The sequence below is a fragment of the Plutella xylostella genome, chromosome 4 (assembly GCF_932276165.1).
Source record: "Plutella xylostella chromosome 4, ilPluXylo3.1, whole genome shotgun sequence".
NCBI classification, from domain to species: Eukaryota; Metazoa; Arthropoda; class Insecta; order Lepidoptera; family Plutellidae; genus Plutella; species Plutella xylostella.
The window spans coordinates 1,239,344-1,257,158 of record NC_063984.1 but is presented as its reverse complement, the minus strand read 5'-3'; the positions used below and the strand labels follow the sequence as shown (position 1 = coordinate 1,257,158).

The following is a 17,815-nucleotide window of genomic DNA, read 5'->3' as shown; positions in this document are numbered from 1 at the left end:
AGTCACCTCTCACTACCCCTACGAGGATTTCAATCGTTAGCATAATTTTGTACGTAGGTATATTAGGCTATTTTATAGTGACTTTCAGTAAACTATATACAAGAATTTATAAAAGATTTGACTAGGTAAAGCATTATTCGTGACCTTCATCCAGGGGTCCACAGTCCACACCTCAGTGAATACTTGATTTTACCAAATATTTTTTCATAAGAAAAGTACTTTTTCCATTGTTATATTTGCATGCAATAAGGTTTGATGATAATAGACCTGAGAAATAGGTAATACCGCGAGAATTCGTATTCGAACTCAGAAGTCTGGTTATGTCTATGTCGGGTATGATGTACGGTCAGTTGCATTAGTAGCTGTACACTTTTGTACCATGTCAAACTACCTTGTTAACAAACCGTCAATGTTTGTATGAATGAATAATTGTCAGTTTGTGAGTTTCAAAATTTCAGTTTTCAAGGTGCAAAAGTGTATACCTACCTATTTATGCAGCTGACTGTACCTACGATATTATGTGTTTATATGCGTTACAGTCATTGTCAGCCATTTCTTCATTTACTAAACGTACTTGTACATCTCTATGTTCTCAGCACAACTTATTATGAATCATGTGCAAGTTACCTTTGACTTACATTACAGTCAGAATATTTCACACCATAGTCATATAAGTGACCATTTTTTTCTAATTAAGTATTACGTAGGTACTTGTTTTAATTAGATCTAATTTTAGAAAACTAGTACACTTACAATTTGACATTTCGTTCACTTTAATCACAAGGCCGTTAAATTAAAGGGTGCTTCGGCCGAGAAAAGATATGGTTTACAAGTTTGACTTTTAAAGTCAGTAATATAAAACCGGCCAAGTGCGAGTCGGGCTCGCGCACAAAGGGTTCCGTAGCAGCAAAATTACAGTTAAATCAACCTATCTCAAAAACTATAAGAGATACTTTGATCAAACCAAAAATCGTTGAAAGAGTTAATTAGCATGCATCACCTCTATTTTTTTTAGAATTTTATACCCCGTAGTTATAAAAATAGAGGGGAGGGGACATACTTTTTACGACTTTGAGAGCTGATATCTCAAAAACCGTTCACTTTAAGAAAAATGTTTTTTAGAAAACTTTATATCATTTTAAAAGACCTTTCCATTGATACCCCACACGGGTATGTACATCGAAAAAAAAAATTTCATCCCTCAGTTACATGTATGGGGGGCCCCACCCCCAATTCTTTTTTTTACTATTTAGTGTCATATTTTTGTAGCGGTTCATACAACACATATTCCCATCAAATTTCATCACTGTAGTACTTATAGTTTCCGAGTAAATCGGCTGTGACAGACGGACAGACGGACAGACGGACAGACGGACATGACGAAACTATAAGGGTTCCGTTTTTGCCATTTTGGCTACGGAACCCTAATAAAAAAAAACGAGATGATAAAACGTAAACATCCTAGATTGTATAAATACTGATAAAACTGAAATGTGGACATCAGATACTCAGGATTCACTGTTGTAGTCACTACTATCTCAATACAAACCTACAAAAATGATGAAGGTAATTAAAATAATTTTAATTCATAATCATGTTAAGTAGCTTTTATAAACAGGGTATTGGAATAACGGAATAGAAATTCAAAAGAGGGTGACTTAGCTGGTAATTTTGATCACTATCGGAAATTTATTTATTTATTCTGCATATTACGAGTATGTAGAAAGATTGCATACCTGACACATAACTCTCGCTCTTTCTCTAATATAGCTTGTATATGTATAACAATATTAACATGTTTATGTTTATGTGGACTGGATTAACCTGCCTTTGGGAAGTTCCACCATAAAATTCTATTCTATTCTATCTACAAGAACCGCGAGTTTTATCTGTCCTTCACAACTAAATAAATAGTTTTTCGAATAATTTTCCCTCAACCACACGATAAATGGATACGGATTAATTTAGGAGCTAATAATAACAAAGCTTGTTTGCATTTATTACTTAAATGTTTGTAACATGAATACCGACCGGCAGTGATAATCAAGTGTAATTACCCGCGGACCAGATGACCTTCTAAGATATTTCTACTATGTAATAATATCAATAGACGTTGTATATACCTATGTACGTAGGAGGGAAATGTGAAGTTCAATATTAAACATTGTTACGCCCAATGTATCTGTAATCGAGCTTGTTATAAACCTACCTATGTTTGTATTGTAAATAAAGTAGTACAAACTTGAAAGTATAATTTTTATTGATTCAGCCTTTTAGGGCTTCAAAAATATTCCGATAAATTTCAATAAGGCCCTGGAGCGTTGCTTTTTATTAAAAAGGTTGTATTAATATTAACATGGCAGAGTAATGAAGACATAACTTTTTTTAGAACAAAACGACTCGTTAACATTTTGCTCAATCAATACTTGGCTGATACCTTTCTAGGTGCATCGCCAGCCTTGTGTTTACGATGATTAACAAAAAAAAAGAGATGGAAAGAAAGCAGTCTGTGAGTATAAAACGGGACGACTTTAAAATCGGGACATCAGATTCACCATATCCGCTGAAGTGGCTACATCTAGAAACTCTCGAAAATGGTTGTAAAGGTAGGTGTGAACTCATGGTTATCTTTTCTATAATACCTAATATTTTTAAATTTGTGTTAAAAATATTTTTTTCCATGCTAGGTACTAATAAAAGAAAAAAACTAAAGATCCTAGTTAACATTACCAGAAGTTACACATTTTCTATACAGCCTATTTAAACATGCATACTGGATATTTATGCACCAAAGATGAAAAAATATAGAATTTAAAAAACCCTGGGCAGTTAACGCCTGACGCTAATCTGACCTAAAACTGCTTTGACCACGTCGGCACACCTTTGCCCAGCTCTTGCTTTTATTGGAGAAGAGAATTAAACCTCTAATCATTCAACCTCTTTCAGTTCGCCCTCCTCCTCGCCGTGGCCTCCGTGGCTCTCGCGACTGACATCACCAGTTTCAACTACCACGTGGCCGACCCCTACACCGGTGACTTCAAGAGCCAATCAGAGAGCCGAGTCGATGGCAACGTCAATGGCCAGTACTCACTCCTAGAGTCCGATGGGACCAAGCGCACCGTGGACTACAACGCTGGCTCCCAAGGGTTCAATGCCATTGTCAGGAAGGAACCAGCTTACTTCGCCGCTCCAGTGAAACCAGGCTACGCGACTTACCCGGCTTACCCCTACAGTTACCCCGCGGCCTACAGTTACCCTGCGAGCTACTACTCCGCTTATCCCTATGCGTACTCTCCGTACTACGCCAGCAGATTCTACGGATACGCTCCGTTCGCCTTCCGTAAATGATTTGAATTGTGATGATAATTATTGGTGTTTGTAAATAAATAGTTTTTTTCTCTATTTTGGCTTATGTTCTATTAATGTTTACATCAATTAATTTATTTTATTTAAAATATAGGTAGATATACTTAGGTATAATCAGATCATTAACACATTGAAATACTTATAGCAGATGTAGTTTAGTATTAGGTATAGGAAAAGAAGAACATAATATTCAGGCAGGAATAGATATTAGTTTAGTCAGATATTATCAGTCATTGTTATGACTATATTATTATTATGGTCCTGGTTGTGCCCGAAGAATAATGTTGGGCTATATATATAGCCCCCTACTACACGGTGCCTACACTAGTTTAGTAACTAGAAAAAAGTGCATGAATAAGTACGTACACCTTATAACTTATACCATGAGGGAGTAAAGCTACACAAGGTATAATAGGTAATAGTGTTGTATCAAAGACCAGTAATGCATATTTTGATCAGAAGCATAATTAATTTACATTAATTATTGAAAGTATCACACATCAAAGAAGTGCACTGTAGCGCTGCATACAAATGACATATTACAGTTGCAAACAAATCGGTAACTGTGATTTTTCGACAGTCAACGCCTAACCGCATTTTTATTGATTATTGATATTGAGACAATAATTAAGAATTTATTTGCTGCAAAATAGTGTGAGCTTCTCGTTTTGAATAAATGTTTCTGGGAACTTCCTAATTAATCAAGTTTTACGGTTGCATAATGGTAGCACTGTGACATGAGAATCTAAGCCCATATTATGATAGGTGATCAACATGCGTACATATACAAGGTACAGTAGATCTAAACAAGACATGCATTAAGGAATTTCGGGGTCATATAGGAATGGTGGGGTGGGATACCATAAGTTAGTAAAGTTCCAATGACATAGCACCAAATACTCCTAAACGAATAAAAACTAGCTTAAAGTCGACGTCTGCAATATTGTAGTAATACACTCACGGGCAATGAAGACGTATTTTAATCAAACATTTAATTTAGAACAAAATACGAATGTTTTTAGGTGGTAATATCCTGATGCTCTGTAAAATGTACTTCAATGTTGCAGAAGGCGACATTAAGCTAGCCATTTCCGTTTAAGAATAATTTTGTGCTTTTCTCACTGGAACTTCTTCATTGCCCGTGAGTGTATTATGTACATAGTAGTAAGCTTAAGTGGCAGTGGGCTGGTGACATCTGTCGAAGAACCGATGACCGATGGGGTAAACGTGTTCTGGAGTGGAGGCCGCGACTAGGCAAACGTAGTGTGGGACGCCCTCCGGCTAGATGGGGTGACGACTTGCGAAAGGTGGCTGGTTATGATTAGATGCGGAAAGCTAAAGATCGCATCCAGTCGCGTGCTTTGGGAGAGGCCTAGGTCCAGCAGTGGACTGCTATAGGCTGATGATGATGTACATAATAATATTATTGGCTTCTAGCGCATCAGAATATTACCAACTTAAACCTTAAAATTTCGATCAAATTTTAAAATAAATGTTTGAAAAAAATAGGCTCGTTTGGTATCGGAATATTAAAAAGGAGCGGTGGTAGCTCAGTCGGTTAAGCGCCCGTTTCTCACGCAAGAGATGCGGGTTCGAATCTCGGCGCTGACATACTGTACCAATGAGTTCTTTTCTTAAGTACAATGTATACCATCGCTCTTACGGTGAAGGAAAACATCGTGAGGAAACCTGCATATCTAAATTTAGCACATCTAGATATGTGAACCCACTAACCCGCAGTGGACCAGCGTGGTGGAAAATGGTCCAAGCTCAGGAAGGCAGTTTAGACCTTGGGGATATGCACAAATGTTCACTTGGGAGAGCCAGGTGCAGGTACTTACACCCCCACATAGAATAGAATAGAATAGGTACAGGAATTTTCTTGTGAGTGGAACTTTTTCATAGCTGGTGGGTGTATTAAACTGTAATTTCCATACTTAACTAGTAACTAAACGAGCATTTATTGAAACATTTTTTTAAACGGACCCTCTAAAACCTCTCGTATGTTTGTGATCTAAAAGGACAGTGATAGTTTGGCACATTGATTCCAAGAATACACGTTATCGTTACCTTTGCCACATTCTAGCACACCTAGTTACCTGTACTGCCTAGATACCTAATTTATAATTATGCTCTAGTTATCTTTTAACTGAATTACTAAATGACCTTCTTTCAAAATACCAAGAATTCATTAACACCGTCACAACGACATCGCACTTCTAATGGTTGAGCTATGTCGAAATAAAAAAAAATATTTTTTAGTTTAGAATTTATTTACAAAACTCTTAACGAGACCAAATATTTACAAAATCTGTTGACTGATTCAGGCACTGTAGAAAGGAGCGGTGGAGTATCCGTAGTAAGGCGCAGCAGCGTAGGGGAACGCTCCGGAGTAGGCATAGGGGTACGCTCCAGAGTAGGCGTACGGGAAGCCGGCGGGGTAAGCGTAGGGCGCGGCGGGGTAAGCGTAGGCGGCGGGCGCGGCGGCGACGACGGCCGGGTCCTTCCTCACGACGGCGTTGAAGCCCTCAGCGCCGGCCGCGTAGTCCACGGTGCGCCGGGAGCCGTCGGCCTCCAGCAGCGAGTACTGGCCGGTCACCTGGTCCCCGGCGCGGCTCTCCACCTGGCTCTTGAAGTCCCCGGTGAGCGGGTCCGCCACGCCGTACGAGAAGCTGCTCGCGTCGCCCGCCGCCGCCGCCGCCACCAGCGCCAGGAATACTGCCAGCTGAGGATATGAAGGTGGTTATAAGTATTAATAAGATTATAATTAAGAAGCATGCATGTCTTAGATTTTCCGACTTTCAACCTTAAACAGTGATTGTCCTCGAATGATGACTGTGAAATTATGGTCTATACATGTATTTAGGGATGTAGAGTAACATTTAATAAAGCTGAAATCCAGATTAGATGTCGTGGATTGCATAAATCGGAATTAGGATATACAATTGTGTAATTTAGAGGGAAATCTATGAAATTTATTAAGTTACTGGAAGAGATACCAATATAATTATTATACTATTTGAAATTAAAGTAAATAAATAATATAGGTGTACCTTAGCAACCATTTTGAAGAATGTGTAACCTATTCTTCAAAATGGTTGCTAAGGTACACCTATATTATTTATTTACTTTAATTTCAAATAGTATAATAATTATATTGGTATCTCTTCCAGTAACTTAATAAATTTCATAGATTTCCCTCTAAATTACACAATTGTATATCCTAATTCCGATTTATGCAATCCACGACATCTAATCTGGATTTCAGCTTTATTAAATGTTACTCTACATCCCTAAATACATGTATAGACCATAATTTCACAGTCATCATTCGAGGACAATCACTGTTTAAGGTTGAAAGTCGGAAAATCTAAGACATGCATGCTTCTTAATTATAATCTTATTAATACTTATAACCACCTTCATATCCTCAGCTGGCAGTATTCCTGGCGCTGGTGGCGGCGGCGGCGGCGGGCGACGCGAGCAGCTTCTCGTACGGCGTGGCGGACCCGCTCACCGGGGACTTCAAGAGCCAGGTGGAGAGCCGCGCCGGGGACCAGGTGACCGGCCAGTACTCGCTGCTGGAGGCCGACGGCTCCCGGCGCACCGTGGACTACGCGGCCGGCGCTGAGGGCTTCAACGCCGTCGTGAGGAAGGACCCGGCCGTCGTCGCCGCCGCGCCCGCCGCCTACGCTTACCCCGCCGCGCCCTACGCTTACCCCGCCGGCTTCCCGTACGCCTACTCTGGAGCGTACCCCTATGCCTACTCCGGAGCGTTCCCCTACGCTGCTGCGCCTTACTACGGATACTCCACCGCTCCTTTCTACAGTGCCTGAATCAGTCAACAGATTTTGTAAATATTTGGTCTCGTTAAGAGTTTTGTAAATAAATTCTAAACTAAAAAATATTTTTTTTTATTTCGACATAGCTCAACCATTAGAAGTGCGATGTCGTTGTGACGGTGTTAATGAATTCTTGGTATTTTGAAAGAAGGTCATTTAGTAATTCAGTTAAAAGATAACTAGAGCATAATTATAAATTAGGTATCTAGGCAGTACAGGTAACTAGGTGTGCTAGAATGTGGCAAAGGTAACGATAACGTGTATTCTTGGAATCAATGTGCCAAACTATCACTGTCCTTTTAGATCACAAACATACGAGAGGTTTTAGAGGGTCCGTTTAAAAAAATGTTTCAATAAATGCTCGTTTAGTTACTAGTTAAGTATGGAAATTACAGTTTAATACACCCACCAGCTATGAAAAAGTTCCACTCACAAGAAAATTCCTGTACCTATTCTATTCTATTCTATGTGGGGGTGTAAGTACCTGCACCTGGCTCTCCCAAGTGAACATTTGTGCATATCCCCAAGGTCTAAACTGCCTTCCTGAGCTTGGACCATTTTCCACCACGCTGGTCCACTGCGGGTTAGTGGGTTCACATATCTAGATGTGCTAAATTTAGATATGCAGGTTTCCTCACGATGTTTTCCTTCACCGTAAGAGCGATGGTATACATTGTACTTAAGAAAAGAACTCATTGGTACAGTATGTCAGCGCCGAGATTCGAACCCGCATCTCTTGCGTGAGAAACGGGCGCTTAACCGACTGAGCTACCACCGCTCCTTTTTAATATTCCGATACCAAACGAGCCTATTTTTTTCAAACATTTATTTTAAAATTTGATCGAAATTTTAAGGTTTAAGTTGGTAATATTCTGATGCGCTAGAAGCCAATAATATTATTATGTACATCATCATCAGCCTATAGCAGTCCACTGCTGGACCTAGGCCTCTCCCAAAGCACGCGACTGGATGCGATCTTTAGCTTTCCGCATCTAATCATAACCAGCCACCTTTCGCAAGTCGTCACCCCATCTAGCCGGAGGGCGTCCCACACTACGTTTGCCTAGTCGCGGCCTCCACTCCAGAACACGTTTACCCCATCGGTCATCGGTTCTTCGACAGATGTCACCAGCCCACTGCCACTTAAGCTTACTACTATGTACATAATACACTCACGGGCAATGAAGAAGTTCCAGTGAGAAAAGCACAAAATTATTCTTAAACGGAAATGGCTAGCTTAATGTCGCCTTCTGCAACATTGAAGTACATTTTACAGAGCATCAGGATATTACCACCTAAAAACATTCGTATTTTGTTCTAAATTAAATGTTTGATTAAAATACGTCTTCATTGCCCGTGAGTGTATTACTACAATATTGCAGACGTCGACTTTAAGCTAGTTTTTATTCGTTTAGGAGTATTTGGTGCTATGTCATTGGAACTTTACTAACTTATGGTATCCCACCCCACCATTCCTATATGACCCCGAAATTCCTTAATGCATGTCTTGTTTAGATCTACTGTACCTTGTATATGTACGCATGTTGATCACCTATCATAATATGGGCTTAGATTCTCATGTCACAGTGCTACCATTATGCAACCGTAAAACTTGATTAATTAGGAAGTTCCCAGAAACATTTATTCAAAACGAGAAGCTCACACTATTTTGCAGCAAATAAATTCTTAATTATTGTCTCAATATCAATAATCAATAAAAATGCGGTTAGGCGTTGACTGTCGAAAAATCACAGTTACCGATTTGTTTGCAACTGTAATATGTCATTTGTATGCAGCGCTACAGTGCACTTCTTTGATGTGTGATACTTTCAATAATTAATGTAAATTAATTATGCTTCTGATCAAAATATGCATTACTGGTCTTTGATACAACACTATTACCTATTATACCTTGTGTAGCTTTACTCCCTCATGGTATAAGTTATAAGGTGTACGTACTTATTCATGCACTTTTTTCTAGTTACTAAACTAGTGTAGGCACCGTGTAGTAGGGGGCTATATATATAGCCCAACATTATTCTTCGGGCACAACCAGGACCATAATAATAATATAGTCATAACAATGACTGATAATATCTGACTAAACTAATATCTATTCCTGCCTGAATATTATGTTCTTCTTTTCCTATACCTAATACTAAACTACATCTGCTATAAGTATTTCAATGTGTTAATGATCTGATTATACCTAAGTATATCTACCTATATTTTAAATAAAATAAATTAATTGATGTAAACATTAATAGAACATAAGCCAAAATAGAGAAAAAAACTATTTATTTACAAACACCAATAATTATCATCACAATTCAAATCATTTACGGAAGGCGAACGGAGCGTATCCGTAGAATCTGCTGGCGTAGTACGGAGAGTACGCATAGGGATAAGCGGAGTAGTAGCTCGCAGGGTAACTGTAGGCCGCGGGGTAACTGTAGGGGTAAGCCGGGTAAGTCGCGTAGCCTGGTTTCACTGGAGCGGCGAAGTAAGCTGGTTCCTTCCTGACAATGGCATTGAACCCTTGGGAGCCAGCGTTGTAGTCCACGGTGCGCTTGGTCCCATCGGACTCTAGGAGTGAGTACTGGCCATTGACGTTGCCATCGACTCGGCTCTCTGATTGGCTCTTGAAGTCACCGGTGTAGGGGTCGGCCACGTGGTAGTTGAAACTGGTGATGTCAGTCGCGAGAGCCACGGAGGCCACGGCGAGGAGGAGGGCGAACTGAAAGAGGTTGAATGATTAGAGGTTTAATTCTCTTCTCCAATAAAAGCAAGAGCTGGGCAAAGGTGTGCCGACGTGGTCAAAGCAGTTTTAGGTCAGATTAGCGTCAGGCGTTAACTGCCCAGGGTTTTTTAAATTCTATATTTTTTCATCTTTGGTGCATAAATATCCAGTATGCATGTTTAAATAGGCTGTATAGAAAATGTGTAACTTCTGGTAATGTTAACTAGGATCTTTAGTTTTTTTCTTTTATTAGTACCTAGCATGGAAAAAAATATTTTTAACACAAATTTAAAAATATTAGGTATTATAGAAAAGATAACCATGAGTTCACACCTACCTTTACAACCATTTTCGAGAGTTTCTAGATGTAGCCACTTCAGCGGATATGGTGAATCTGATGTCCCGATTTTAAAGTCGTCCCGTTTTATACTCACAGACTGCTTTCTTTCCATCTCTTTTTTTTTGTTAATCATCGTAAACACAAGGCTGGCGATGCACCTAGAAAGGTATCAGCCAAGTATTGATTGAGCAAAATGTTAACGAGTCGTTTTGTTCTAAAAAAAGTTATGTCTTCATTACTCTGCCATGTTAATATTAATACAACCTTTTTAATAAAAAGCAACGCTCCAGGGCCTTATTGAAATTTATCGGAATATTTTTGAAGCCCTAAAAGGCTGAATCAATAAAAATTATACTTTCAAGTTTGTACTACTTTATTTACAATACAAACATAGGTAGGTTTATAACAAGCTCGATTACAGATACATTGGGCGTAACAATGTTTAATATTGAACTTCACATTTCCCTCCTACGTACATAGGTATATACAACGTCTATTGATATTATTACATAGTAGAAATATCTTAGAAGGTCATCTGGTCCGCGGGTAATTACACTTGATTATCACTGCCGGTCGGTATTCATGTTACAAACATTTAAGTAATAAATGCAAACAAGCTTTGTTATTATTAGCTCCTAAATTAATCCGTATCCATTTATCGTGTGGTTGAGGGAAAATTATTCGAAAAACTATTTATTTAGTTGTGAAGGACAGATAAAACTCGCGGTTCTTGTAGATTTGGCACGCTTTGAATGACTACGCTTCTTGATGGTGGTAGAATGGTTTGGGGCATTGTTGACATTGGCTCTTGAACAGGGTTTCTTCGATCTGATTGGTCAGCTTCGATACTTTGAGTGGAAGATCCTCGGGGACGTTCATTTTGGACTTGTTCATTCATTCTTTCATCTACATTGGGTTTTGCTGCATCATTGCTCATGTTCTCTTGACGTCTGTCATTTTGACATTCGCTGCAGACTGGAGTGCCGTCGTTGCTGACTGTTGCTTTGAATCCTTCACGATCATCGGCTTTGTACTCTACGGTTCTGGTCACACCATCAGGTTGGAGTAGAGAGTATTGTCCGAGGACCGTGTCTCCTCGTCTGGCTTCGCTCTGACTCTTTATGTCTCCGGTCGTGCGATCGTTCACTTCGTATGCAAAGTTGTAGTTGACGTTTTCTTGTGGGATCCGAAACAGTATGGTGGGTAGATACGCTTGGTGTATGATTGAACATGTCGCTGACAGCAGCAGGGCAGAAATCAGGGTTGCCTGTAAATTAGAGAGAGTGGTTGGAATTAACATGATATTAATTGTTAGAGCAAGTGGGAAGAGTTGATATTCTGCACTATATTTTTTAACATCAATATTTTAGGGTATTCTACTCCTGATTTTTCTTGAGTTAGTAAGTACTACAGTACCACTTAAAACAATTGTGTAGGTACATGATAGCCACAAAGCTTACCTGATGCAGCATCTTGATAATGAAATCTATTTAAAGTATAATTCCTATAACGATCACGATTTAAATGCTATCCAGCAGGAGACAGAATGATAATGATTGAAAATCGAACTTCTCACAATTTATATGTAAGGGATTATGAAAAACAATACTTGGTGTGCAATACTTGGTGGTTTCGTATTTCCCTCGGGGACATTCTAATCTCAAGTAGGGCATAGGTCTTGTTCCTAAGAGGTAGAGTTAGATAAAATATAATTAAGTATTCAGTACTTCCAACAGCTGTTCAATAAGGTAAGAGATTTCGACCCCTTTGAATAAATAGCTCCGTGGAAAAATTCATGATGAAGTGCTTAGTTATTATTTAAATCCTAGTATGCTTCCCCACACTGATTCTCATTTTCAAGAGCACCTTTATAATTACAAATAGGAACCACATTACTTGTAACCACAGCAAGTTGCACAAACCAAATCCATCAAACAGTCGGACGCGCAATTAACAAAACCGTTACATTACATCACAACAAATCATACACATATCATTTTAAGACAAAACTCATCTTCTCACATTATGCATTATGCAACGTTTGCATGTGAACTGACCATTATGGATTCAATGTCTAGAGGGTCATTGCCACGGCCAAAAAAGACCAACTTAAAAACGTGACGTAATGGAACAACTTTCGTTCAATGTTTGTAAACATTAAGGGCCCGTACAGGGTGACGTGCCGCGCCAATTTTGGGTTTTCAATGCTCTTCACACAGCACACGCAGTGACACGCACACATGTAAGTTTGCACAGTGGGTCGATAAACTTTTACTCGCCAACTTTATTGACAATTATGTTCAAGTACATTTTGGGTGATTTTAGGGTAAGTAAGTATAATTCTTACTTACACTGGTAGGCACCAGGAAAGAGTAGAAGTTAATAGGGGTGCCACTTTACTCTATACTCGGAACCCGATTAGCTTTCTCAAACAAATGTGGTATTTACTTGTAGAAAGGTAACTAAAAGTATTAAAGTGTAGATAATAAGTTTCGGGCATCCTCCAGCCAACTGAACCCCGACGACAAAGCAAAGTAAATACATAGTGTCGCAAAAGGGCTATACTAAGCCAAAAGGGGATGACTCAAGGGGTCATTCTGAACAACTTTTGTTCTACGAGATTTGCAAATTCGCGAAAAAAAATATTCGTTTTCCATGGTAAAAAGTCACATGTCCAACAAAGTTTCTATGAAAAAGGTTTTTTTTTGTTAATTTCCAAAACTCGTAGAGCAAAAGTTCAGAATGACCCCCTGTCTTACTCCTTTTTACCCGACTGCCGAAGGAGGAGGGTAATGTTTTTTGATTGTATGTATGTATATATGTATGTTTGTCTGTTTCTTTGTTCCCTCCTGTAGCCTAAACGGCTTGATAGATTTTGATGTATGAGGTATTGTTAGAAGCGTATTGATGGCGCGATGGCTATAGGCTATGTGACGTTCCATTAAAATGTACATAGCGCCCTCTTGAGGACATAACGTGATGATCGAAAAAATAATAATTCAACTTTGCCGTGTAAGGTATCAAATGAAAGGACTTGATTTTCACATTACAAAAATATGCATATTGAAGGTATTTAAATAACAACACCAAAATTATTGAAATAAAAAATGATCATGAACTACCTACCGACGTAAAATTTCATAAAATAAAAACAACTAAAAAGTTACAAATAAAAAAATACAATTATAAAAAACTAAAAACCTGACTGTACGCTAAAAACATGAAAACGAGTCCCAATGTTAATGGAAAGTATCGCAGGCGGGGACCAACTTGACCGCCACTCAAGGCCGTTTTCTAAGTAACATTCAGCTAAATGGTGAACCCTCTGCTGGTATAATTTGTTTATATACCGCTTTTTCAATACCTGTAAGTACATTTTTTGGCAGCATAATATTTTTACTTAATTTTAGGGTTTCGAACGTCAAAAGAAAAATAGCAACCGTTATAGGATCTCTTTGTTGTCCGTCTGTCTGACTGACTGTCTGTCACCGCCCTTTTTCTCAGAAACGGGTAAAGATATCAAGCTTATATTTCGCATAGATGGGGAGTACCCCAAAAAAAATATTATGGTACTCCCTGTCCCACACAAGTAAATTGGGGCTTATATTTTTTCCAGTTATTTTGATGTGTATCCTTTTTTCTTCTTTGTTGTTTTGTATAAGTATGTGTTTCTTTTCTTTAAATCTGTATTTTTTTGTTGTTGCTGTCTATGTGTCGAAAAATGTATCTTTATCTTCAAATCACGCCATCTATCGTTTGTTTTTTTTGTGGCTACTGTCTATAGAAGAAATTCCGTCATTGACAATTTTACGTTACGAATTTATTTTATTTTTATTTTTACATTTTCGTGGAGAATCAACAGCATTTTGTTAATAAATAATTATTACTTATGAACACATAACAAATTGATGCCATTAACAGAATGAACTTAGTAAACCCAGTAAGGCCTAATTTCACACCATTCGGTTAGGTTAAAAATACCTCGGTTTGGTTACATGTTGGACCGTTAAAGTTAGTGAGTGTCCCACCATGCTAAATCACGGGGTTAACTCCCTTGATCGGGTGATAAACTTGATTGCTGCTGTGGGGTTCCGCTAAGACTTGGTTAAGACCGGTAACCAGGCAACGGGTTGTTTACTTGTCACTCATTCTGTCAGGATTCAAGATGGAAAAATGAACAGAGCCTTTGATAAATAATATACGAACTAGATGTTGTGTGACATAAAAAATTAAGCGAAATACTGTCTGGGTTTTATATAATGTCAAACCGAGATAAAAGTTTTAATTTAATGTCTTAACCTAAATTGGAACCGCAATATAGAAACACAAATTGATGGCCCTACCTGGAAATCGAACCCGGGATCCCTGGGTGATGAAGCTGAGCTTCTACCACTAGACCACAGAGGTAGATATAAGAAGTTAAACCTAATGACTTGATGAGAACTATTGAATTAAGCGAAAAATCTACTAACAAAATATTTTAAAATAAGACCTTACTTAGAAATTGAGGTGTTATTTGTTGAGTCCTTTCTTTTGCACTGACACTCCATCTAGTTCGTTGTATTGTTTTTCAAAGGGCATGGCGTAATAATATTATTTTCAATGACGGATGTCAAAAAACAACCTCGGTAGAAATAGTAACCATGGCAACCTCAAAACCAAAAAGTTTGGTTGTTTGAGGTTGTTTGAAATCACAGAGACATAGACAACAAATTTCAATGAATATGACAGAATATTGAGTGAAGTGTGAGGGAAATGAGTGAATGATACACATAATGCTGGATTTATGAATGGTCTGTTAGATTTTCGTCGTGGGACTCATCCAGTTAACAAGGGTAATAATCCTTAAACGCGTCGTCAGCAAATCCGATATTGAGACTGTAACTAACAGAATCATGAGAAACCAGGTCTAAACCTAACACATCCAGAGGAAAAACAAAATCTCTTTCTCTCTCTCTGAAAAACATACTTAATAGCCCAAACTCGATGCTTTTAGCTATTAACATCTTTGAAATAAAATTGAGCCACCACCGTGTTACTGCCCTCACCAGATCCTCACGAGACCATACCTCAACCAGCACCAAGAGACTGTATTTTTGAACCCTAACCTAATGTTCGTGCGTATTGTCATCACTTAGATCCATTCGCTATATTCCTGCTCCTCATCAGACCTTTACGAGACTGTAATATCACGAGAATATTGCACACTATCTAATTTAATTTAATGTATTGAATATACTGGAAGAATTATGCTTCCTCAATTTCAAATCAAATTATGTTGGTGTCATAAAAGTTGAAAAAGTGCAATGACAACCAATGTGCAGTGATTTTGTATCTGTACACGATAAGATCGCGAGCTGTCAGTGCTGCCTAAACCGACGTGACCCTTCTTTGGAGGCCAGCGGCCAACTGAGTCAAACGTCACTTGTGTTTATGATTTTATAACACAGAAAGCCGCCATAGATATTTGTATGAAGATTTGAAGGAAAAAAATTGCTCAAGTTTGGGATTAATTTACACAAAATAAGTGTGTGTTTATTAAAAAACAAGGTATTTAGCGCCTAGTCCAAGCCTTTAACTTTATAATATGATAAAAATCATATGAAAATTCTTAATAATTACGACACAGTTGTTACAATACGGGAGTGTGATTGACTGGTTTTTCTTGATATTCTGAAATTAATTTACAGTTAACCATAATCATTTACTTAAATTCGAATGATTCAGCACCTAGCTAGACTCTTCAACTACCTGTGTGATTTTTTTCAAGGCTGTAGAGCATCATTTACTACATAATTCTATGACAATGCCAACCCTCGATTCCCTATTGCAGACCCTTAAGATGAGCTCGGGTGGTTGCCTGTTCGATTTTGGGCTTGAATACAACGGCGTTGGTTTGCTTTTCGTTTGTTGGTTTTTTGCACAGGTCGTTTAAAGAAGATTTGTGTTTAGGTCTTTTCATGTTTACATATTATAATACTTACAATACTTACATATTAAATCAAAACCGCTAGGACCAACCATATTTCAGTCTACCTGCGGTCCCAATGCGCTTTTTTAAATTTAAAAGAAGGATGAAAGGAATAATACAACAATATTATATTTTTACAACGCATCTATGCTGTAGAATCTAAATTCTAAATATCAATAGGACTACTTTGTTAGTTAAAATTAAAACTAAAACCGCTACTTTATAAATTATTTATCGCAACCTTGCACTACATAGCAGTTAATCTTATTCAAGAATTAAATCGTCTCGATTACATCTCAAACGTATAACAGGTACTTCAGTAAGTACTTAAGTTACATAAATATTCAAGTACCTACCGCGTATTGCATAATGTAATTCAAATTGAAACTACGTCACCGTATTATGACTGTATCCTTCATGCCCTTTGAGTAAGTTAGTCATTCGATATATCTATTATTTATTAAAAATATAATAAATATGGCAATCAATATTGATACTGTTCATGTTCACCTCTTTATGCACCGTGCCCCAAAAAAAGGGTCTCCGCTCGTCATTCTAAACATGAACGTAATTTTTGTTCCAAATAGTTTGAAATTTCGTGAACAAAAACAAGAACACCATAATCTCTGACAGTCCATAATAGTCGAATCACCACAACTCTCCATCCTCGGCCTTCCTCATCCAGCCATACTGGCTACCTGTCTAAGGTCGAGCTGATGGGCGTCCCACGCTACGCTTGCCTGTTCGAGTGCCTCTTCAAGAATTATCCATTCAATGTTTCAACTTAGGCAAATCATTCATTCGCCACGTGCGTATTCGATACCGCCCTTTAAATAACAAAAGCGTAGTCGAGTACCTTAAGGGGCATTCCATAGTGACTGGTGGGACTGTTTACTCCAGAATTGCTATTGTTTAGACCTGTAACTTTTTATTTTAATCAAATAATATGATTAAATATATACTGTATAGTAGATAATGAACCAAGTAATGTAATGATTACCAAATTAATAACCCATGTACATTTATTGGTGATATATTAACGGTTTAAGGAGTGTGACTGGTGGGACAGCCAAAAATACCTCAGCCCCGACCTCTGCTCCGTCAAACGAGATTTTAGTCCAAATACTTAACATAGCAAAATGTATTTGAATGTGCTATTAAATGATTAAATATATTAAGGGTGGGTTGCATCAACATCCCGGTTATCGTAATAGTTAAGGTTAAACTTAGCAATGACAGAGTCGTTACAGAGACGTGAACTATAAACTATGAGCAAGCTTTGTTTCTGCAAGAAATATAGACCAAATAAATTGTGACTGGTGGGACATGAACATGACCCAAAAAATCGTACCACATGTTCAGATTCAGAACAAAAAGACAACGTATGAAACGTATGTAAAAAAATACTTTCCTGCTTTTTTCAGAAAAAAAAATAACAGAACATGTAAATATGTATATCTAATATTGAATTAACAATAAAATTATCTTGATTAGATTAATAAAAAAATATCTCATTTTCCCATTACCCGTGGAATGCCCCTTAAGCTAATTACGTA

At 38.0% G+C, this 17,815-nt stretch overlaps 5 protein-coding genes across 6 annotated transcripts; 2 read left to right on the top strand and 3 right to left on the bottom strand.

Annotated features, from left to right (window-relative positions):
• Positions 1-1,436: 1,436 nt before the first annotated feature.
• Positions 1,437-7,263, top strand: LOC105389378 (larval/pupal rigid cuticle protein 66-like). 2 transcript variants are annotated; one of them, XM_048629077.1, is made up of 2 exons: positions 1,437-1,566; positions 6,801-7,263. In XM_048629077.1, the coding sequence occupies exons 1-2, from the start codon at positions 1,558-1,560 to the stop codon at positions 7,200-7,202; spliced, it is 411 nt and encodes a 136-aa protein (XP_048485034.1). In that variant the 5' UTR covers positions 1,437-1,557; the 3' UTR covers positions 7,203-7,263. The 2 variants fall into 2 exon arrangements, with proteins under 2 accessions (XP_048485034.1, XP_011558777.3); XM_011560475.3 differs by lacking the exon at positions 1,437-1,566 and adding an exon at positions 6,453-6,472.
• On the top strand, positions 1,872-3,369 carry LOC125490283 (larval/pupal rigid cuticle protein 66-like). The gene is made up of 2 exons (XM_048629095.1): positions 1,872-2,606; positions 2,947-3,369. Exons 1-2 carry the CDS (start codon positions 2,595-2,597, stop codon positions 3,346-3,348), a joined length of 414 nt encoding a protein of 137 aa, XP_048485052.1. The 5' UTR covers positions 1,872-2,594; the 3' UTR covers positions 3,349-3,369.
• Positions 5,629-6,435, bottom strand: LOC125490281 (larval/pupal rigid cuticle protein 66-like). The gene is made up of 2 exons (XM_048629087.1): positions 6,420-6,435; positions 5,629-6,091 (listed from the first exon to the last, which is right to left on the bottom strand). The coding sequence occupies exons 1-2, from the start codon at positions 6,429-6,431 to the stop codon at positions 5,690-5,692; spliced, it is 414 nt and encodes a 137-aa protein (XP_048485044.1). The 5' UTR covers positions 6,432-6,435; the 3' UTR covers positions 5,629-5,689.
• Positions 7,264-9,522: 2,259 nt separating the features above from the next.
• On the bottom strand, positions 9,523-10,990 carry LOC125488456 (larval/pupal rigid cuticle protein 66-like). The gene is made up of 2 exons (XM_048630461.1): positions 10,286-10,990; positions 9,523-9,945 (listed from the first exon to the last, which is right to left on the bottom strand). The coding sequence occupies exons 1-2, from the start codon at positions 10,295-10,297 to the stop codon at positions 9,544-9,546; spliced, it is 414 nt and encodes a 137-aa protein (XP_048486418.1). The 5' UTR covers positions 10,298-10,990; the 3' UTR covers positions 9,523-9,543.
• LOC105389376 lies at positions 10,986-11,760 on the bottom strand. The gene is made up of 2 exons (XM_048627576.1): positions 11,749-11,760; positions 10,986-11,555 (listed from the first exon to the last, which is right to left on the bottom strand). The coding sequence occupies exons 1-2, from the start codon at positions 11,758-11,760 to the stop codon at positions 10,986-10,988; spliced, it is 582 nt and encodes a 193-aa protein (XP_048483533.1).
• Between the last annotated feature and the right edge of the window lie 6,055 nt (positions 11,761-17,815).